Source organism: Ctenocephalides felis, unplaced genomic scaffold, assembly GCF_003426905.1.
Source record: "Ctenocephalides felis isolate EL2017-DRISC unplaced genomic scaffold, ASM342690v1 CF-g0.4_SCAFFOLD_01170, whole genome shotgun sequence".
NCBI lineage: Eukaryota > Metazoa > Arthropoda > Insecta > Siphonaptera > Pulicidae > Ctenocephalides > Ctenocephalides felis.
The window spans coordinates 85,662,342-85,669,591 of NW_020537324.1; the positions used below are offsets into that span (position 1 = coordinate 85,662,342).

General features: G+C 29.8%; 1 protein-coding gene across 1 annotated transcript in view; it reads right to left on the reverse strand.

The window, feature by feature from the left end:
* Positions 1-2,210: 2,210 nt before the first annotated feature.
* Positions 2,211-7,250, reverse strand: part of LOC113367870 (potential E3 ubiquitin-protein ligase ariadne-1-like) — a 9,332-nt gene continuing 4,292 nt past the window's right edge. Inside the window, exons 3-8 of the mRNA XM_026609447.1 lie at positions 6,655-6,809; positions 6,440-6,528; positions 4,565-4,789; positions 4,293-4,488; positions 2,355-2,581; positions 2,211-2,292 (exon numbers count right to left, since the gene is read on the reverse strand). Coding sequence (XP_026465232.1) covers positions 2,211-2,292; positions 2,355-2,581; positions 4,293-4,488; positions 4,565-4,789; positions 6,440-6,528; positions 6,655-6,809 — 974 coding nt within the window. The remainder of the gene's footprint in view (positions 2,293-2,354; positions 2,582-4,292; positions 4,489-4,564; positions 4,790-6,439; positions 6,529-6,654; positions 6,810-7,250) is intronic.

The following is a 7,250-nucleotide window of genomic DNA, read 5'->3' on the forward strand; positions in this document are numbered from 1 at the left end:
TCTAGCAAAAACATTTACTTCTTTGGAAAGTTTATAACCAAATAAAACATTTACATCCATGATTATATTATGGATTAGTGCCTTTTGATTATTTCAATATATTTCATGGAACTTAATTTTTTCATAGATGTTTTAATTTCAGCCTTTGGGGCATCGGTAATATGATTCCTTTTATAATTTATTACTTGAGATTGATCGTACCATAAACAGATAAACAGTTTGAACAAAAAGCAGTAAATATCATCAAATTAATAAAGATAAAGTAACAATATATAGTTTTTTGTTCTTGTAAACTGAGTTGAAATGGATATGGTGGAAGGTGGAATATTTACCTTGATTTTTAATGTTTACTTTGTTCCAAAAATCTATTGAAACAACTTTATATAAATGAAGACGAAGGTCATTTTTGTTAGATCGTTATCATGAAAAATATATATAAAAACCTTAATAATGAATTCAAATAGGAATCTAACAAGAAGATTAATAAGCCTCCAATAGGAAGGACTAATAAGGTTCACCTTAGAATTATTTATCATATCTTAACACTTTAAAATAATATAACAATAGCATAATAGTTAAATATCTACGTAATAAACCTTTTTGACAAAAGTAAATAAAGATGGTGCACAAAGGGGTTATGTAAAAGGCTTTAAGGATTTATTATGACTTTTATCACTGTGACATGCAGAATTAATTTGGAATCCTTTATTCTAAAATATCATGATTATATATTCAAGAGTAATTGTACATTTTTTCTGTATCTTAAATCAAATAAATTCTTACCTTCAAATCACAGCCGGAATTTCCCATTCTGTAACCGCCATTAGCATTTGCTCCAATTTTTTTAGTAATTAACTGAATGTTTGTCAAATATAACACTATATCCATTTCACTTAATAAATGCTTGGTATTTTGCACTAATTATTTAATTTACCCTATTAATTTTAGGGTGCAAAACTTAAAATACATTATAACAAATTAGACAAGAACTGTCATTGACGTTTGTCTAAATGACTAACTTTACGTGATACATGTAGCAGGGGGAGAAATCTTAGAAAATAATGTTTATAAAAATTTTAAATAGTTATTACACAATTATTTACAATAAGTTTAACACATATTTAAATATTTTAAAAAGTCTGTGTAATTTTAATAAATATCGACAAATGTTTTTAATTTTTATCATGTTTTCAGATTTTCGGTTTAAATTCCGCGCTCTTCACGATGGCGGCCATCTTTCTTGACAGTTTGTCGTAATGGCAATTAAAGTTTACGTTAATTTTAAAATTTAATTAAACAAATTTTCTATTCTAAATAGTATTTCGTAATGATTTGCCAACGACTTATTAATCTGACAATATTATATAAGGTATAATACTCAAAATATCATATATCCATTCCCATATGAAATGTTTCATTCGATACATAACACACACATTATAGTTTTCCTGTTTTTATTTTATTTTAAATATCACTAATTTAATTTATTTACAAGGGTTTATACCATTCAATACATACAATGTCGAGAGTATCTAATATAATATATGCTATATATTTATAAATCTGTCCTTTTCATACATACATAATATATATTTATTGTTCGGACATTGGATAAATAATTTTATATATATTTAGTTGTTTGTTCTTTTACGCATATATAAACAATATGTCCAATGTCATGTTCTCAAAAGAATTAAATCCATACATATATACATATATATGCAGATAAATTTCATTAAGCGAAACAATTTTGATATTAATTTGACTGTTAAAACTAAATCATCTCAATTTATTTTTTTACACTAGCTATTGTTGAAGTCGAAGTCCATCCTAATAAATAGAATCAATCAATCAATCTATCAATCCATCATAAAGGTCAGAGATTACATTTATATGTTGACAAAGCACCAACGGGGGAGGCTTTCAATTATTAAATCACTTCATAATTCTTAAATCTTTATCAACTATTAAGTTTTGTCTTTCATTCAGACAAATAAACACCGTACTTGAGATATACACATCGTTTGTGCCAAATTGTCCAACAATTTTAATAGTCACACAATTAATTAAAATTAGGTTTATATTTCTGTTGGCAATGGAGTCATAAAGATTTGATCTTTATCTTGCTTTAAACTGAGACTTGTTGCTTGGTATCCACAGGTTAAGGATTAAATATCTCGACAGCATTTTTTTTTACTTAATTCAATCTATTATTCAGAGTACTCCCACCAGTCTTGATCATATCCTTCGTGAACATGTTCTAGAAGTACTTTTCTACGACTATCGCAATACCTGATACAACAGATAACATGTAACTTTGATACAACATTAAATTCTATCCTAAATCAACTTACCTGTATTTATCCTGAACTTTTTGTTTGATGTCGGCCAAGTTTTCTGATGTGATGTCCCGTTCCAGATATTCTGAGAGAGTCTCGGTGGAGCTCTCCAGATCGCTCTGGTTGGCCTCGAAGATGACTGATTGGTTATTTCTACGCAAGTAATATGCAAAGACGTAGGTGCACATTAGGGTTTGACGACACTGGCAGAGGATGTCGACTGCCTTTTGAAGAAATTGAACCTGAAATATAAGAATTACAAATTAAAATATAATACTTAACACACTAAAAGCGAAGCGTACATTTCTTCAAACTACTCAAAATTTTCATTCCGAACGTTTTAATTTGTATACATTAGTGAAAACTAGATAAAATGAACTAAAATACAGTAAAAACAATTATACACACTTAAGTAATAAAATTTTAAATAAATCCTAGTTGAAATGCGGACTTTAGTATTTTGATAAGTTGCTTTATATGAATTTGGGAAATTTTCTTACTTTTCTTCAAATAACTTTTAATTTTCATTTCGCACATTATAATTTGTTTACATTAATAAAAACTAGATAAAATTTACTAAAACCTCATAAAAATCGTTATTCGCACTCGGATATTAAAATTTTGAATAATTCATAGTTGAAACTAGTGGGGTGGGTGGCATCGTGCCTTAAGGCAAATTGCTGGAATTTCCCGTACCATAACGAAATGTTTGAGGAATATTGAATGTTTTCAAATAGATTATTATAAATATTGTAACATTGTCTAATATTTATAAGAATTATATAAACTGAATTGCAGAGTTGAAATTATTTGTTTAAAGTATATTAGAACTATAGTCAGAATTAAAAATAAAATCTGAATTATTTTCGATATACAAAAAATTAAAAAGAAAAAAAAAAAGAAAAGAAAAAAAAATGGTACAATTTTTTTTTCCAAAATCAATTATTTTGTTAAGACAAGCAGAAAGTTCTTTGAATCAATTGAATCGGACGCTTAGTTCTCTCAAAAACTGCCATTTTTTGTACATTTAGCTCTGTATCTCCGAAATGGCTGGGCCTGCCTTTGCGAAAAACTAACAACCCTTCTCCCAATCATTACTAATTGAATGTTTTTTAGATCATTCAAATCGGATGCTCCGTTCTCTCAAAAACTCGATTTCTATTTTCTGCACTCTTTGCTCCTTATCTCCGTAACTGCTGGACCTGTCTTTGCCAAAAACTAATCAGCTCTTCTCCTTATTAATAGGAATCGAATGTTTTTTAAACTATTCAAATCGGTTGATCCGTACGCCCGAAAACGTGGGCGAAAATTTGTATCCATACATACATACACACAGACACACATACACACACACACACACATTCGTTTTTTCTGAAGTATGCCAAAATGTTCAGAAACCTTCAAAACGTCGAGAAATGTAAAAATTTTCAATTCCGATTTTCGGCCCATTACAATAACTTACCCTACGGGAAGTTAATGAGGATATTAGTAGCATATTTTATATTTTTCTTCAAATAAGGAATCTAGTAAAAACAGTTTTATACACTTGTATAGAATAAAGCAAAATTATTTAAAGAAATAAACAGTTAAAAATGTTATTATATAGCAAAATCTTATAAATCTTTGAATATCGACACATCCAAAAGTTCATGCAACTTGCTTAAAGGCAAAATGCTACATTCAACCAGTTTTATATTGTTTTACCTATTTAAAAAAAAATTATTTATACATAATACTATAAAATTACATTTTTAAGTAATACCTGCTGATGTCTTAAATTTGCATTAAATCGAGCAACTAAAGTAAAATCTAATTGTAAAATAGCACTAACTAATTATAATTGTGATAAAACTCAACATGCAGTTAAGATTAAAAAAAAAGCAAAGCACATGCACAATAAATTCTTATCTAATATTATAATATTGTTAGTAAACTTTTCCTCAATGGACATGCCTCTACCTCGATCCAGCTCATGTTGTGATGTTGCATCTCTTCCATCTTGGCTTTTACAGAAGAATAGAGTTTGTGATCGAACTTTAAAGACTGCATGTGATTCATGTAACGGTTGTAATAATGTAAGTATCGTTGCAACGATGATCTAGACTTGTCCTGGGCATCTCGGGCTGCTCGGGCCTCCTCTTCATTATACCTGTAAAAGACACAGATAAATATATTCCATAACTATTAACTTTTATAATAAATATATTATTATTATTATTATTTACCTATTGCAGGTGTACCAGCTGCTACCGTGTGGTTCCCATGAGCCCAGACACACCCAACAGAAATCGTGTTTACATGATTGATTCTTGCAGACCATGTGATTACATCCTCCGTCCTTTTCAATTGTGACATTGCACTGGGGGCACTCTTTAGTGTTGGCTGCGATCCAATTCGAGGTCTCCGAGTCGTCGTCACATTTTTTAATCCACTTTCTTAATAGATGACACCTGGGGAAAGGATAAAATAATAAAGTAAGTGGCATAAAGTACTTAATGATGCTTTATAAGCATACCATAATATATAATATAAGCATTATATTATATATTATTTTTAATAGTTTAAATATAATAAATTATAAAAAACGAACATGAACTGAGATAGTCTAAGTATGTACTAAGAGCTTAGGCCATATTCCAAATTTCAATGAAATATATTTTGTAAATTTACTATACATATGGATTCTGTCGGGAAATTTATCTACATTTTCTTGAAAAACTCGAAAATTTTCCCTAAAACACTATTTTATATTTATCTTAGTAGAAACTAGATAAAAATTACAACAATTTTGTATCAATTGCTTAGAATAGTCCTATATAAAAATCTTGAGCAAAACTAGTGTGAACATGACCTATTATTTTTGCAAATTTACTAAACATATGTGGATTCTGTCAGGACACTTTTCTACGTTTTGTTAAATTGTTCCAAATTTTTTCCCCAAGAACTCTTTTTGAATTAGATAAGTAGAAACTAGATAAATTAACTAAAATTCTATATAAAAAAATTATTGTAGTTTTATTGTATTTAAGATATCCAAAATTGCATCTTAAACTTCTCATCGATATCGTAAGGGCCGAATTGTATGTATTCATCTTTACTTTCCCATTTGTTGTTTATAAAGTGAAAATTTTACGAATTTTAAAAATATTGTGGAAAGATTAGTAAAGATGCAAAAGAAATTATAATTGAAAAAAAACTATATTGAAAATTTAATATCCGAATCTTGTATTGGCGCCCCTATCACGTGCGCTCGTATTTTTCGCATGCGAGGCATTAAAGGTAGGACCGGCCCTGATTAATACTTAATTTCATATTTTAAGTGAATTAATTTGTCATATTTGTTCATATGTGTATCATTCAATCTGCCATACATATACTGTATTTTATATTATTGTAATTTCTGGCACATCTCAGCTGCTTTTCGGCAATAATAATGTAGACATTTCATTTTTCTTATTCATAATCATAAATTTATTATGCATATTCTAATATTGTCTAGGTTCATAAGTAAATTGAAATTTTTGGCAGATGATAATTTTCATTTATTTTCAATGCAAACAATGGCACGTCGTTTTTTGCATTTTTTTCCATTTATTTCTACAACATTGCACATACATCCCAGTACTTTCTAATCACATACATACTAGAAAATTTCCTTAACAAACTTCAGAAAGATTTATCAAAATCCGAATAATCGTTTAGGAGGAGTATACAGTGAGTGCTTGTAATTTAATATGAACTTTATATAATAGCAATAAAGCTCAAATTGATTCTACATTTTAGTTAGAAAACGTTTGTATGTGAAAAAAAGGGCTGTTTTTAGGGTTTTCCCGGCAATTATTGGATTTTTTCTCGCCGTAAGAAACATTCTTGGACTTGAACGAACATTTTAAAAAAACAATTGGCCAAATTGGTCCAGGCGTTGTTGAGTTATGCGCTTGCCAACACATTTTGCGATTCATTTTTATATATAAGAAGATGAGGCAAAAAAAAAACCTAAGCTTCTCTGTTAATTATTATGTGTCGATGCATCTACAATTAACTCACTTGACGGGGTCGTGCCAATTTTCTGCGCATGCGAAACAGAAACGTGCCTGCACCTGCAGGTAACCGGCCTGGCTTCGACGTACTGCACTTTAATCGCGTTGCTGCAATCAGGCGAAGGGCACCACCTCAACAAACGATTACACTAAAAAGACACAACCATTATTATATTAGCTTATTACCATTATATTCGTCCTATCTATTTCCTATACCTCTACAAAGCTGTTGGTGATGAGGTGCTGGTACTTCAGCTTGACCTCGGCTCCCTCACGAGGCGCATGACAGTGGCGTCGTCGACCAGGATGTCGCAGGCGTGGGCGGCGCAGGCGATCGTCTGGCCCAGCCCCTCCTCCATATCTTCGTCGTCAGGTATTCGGCCCAGCATTGCGTGCAGAACCGGTGGCCGCACTCCAGGCCGGTCATCATCTGGAAAAAGAACAATAAGTATGATAATTAATTATTCGAAATATTTTAATTTAGGCTTCTTGTAATGAATTTATTCATATTTAATTATTTACTTATTTTTAAATATATAGCCCCACAGATTCTTCCAAAAGAAATCAAAAAATACAATTATTTTACATAATGAATAACAATTGAAATATATACAACATTACAAATATATAGGTATTAACATAAAATGCTTAACATAAAATTACATATGAAACAGAATGTAACATATATTTATTAGAGAATAAGATAAAATAATGAGATATTTGAAAAGAAAATAAAAAGGTTAATTTGTGCAAATGGTGATTTTGGATAGGTGAAGTGTTGTGAATATCTATTTTATTATTAATTAAGTTAAAGTTAGAGGACATAGTAACATAGGCGAATTTAGAGAGAATTAGATTTAGGAGTAGGATA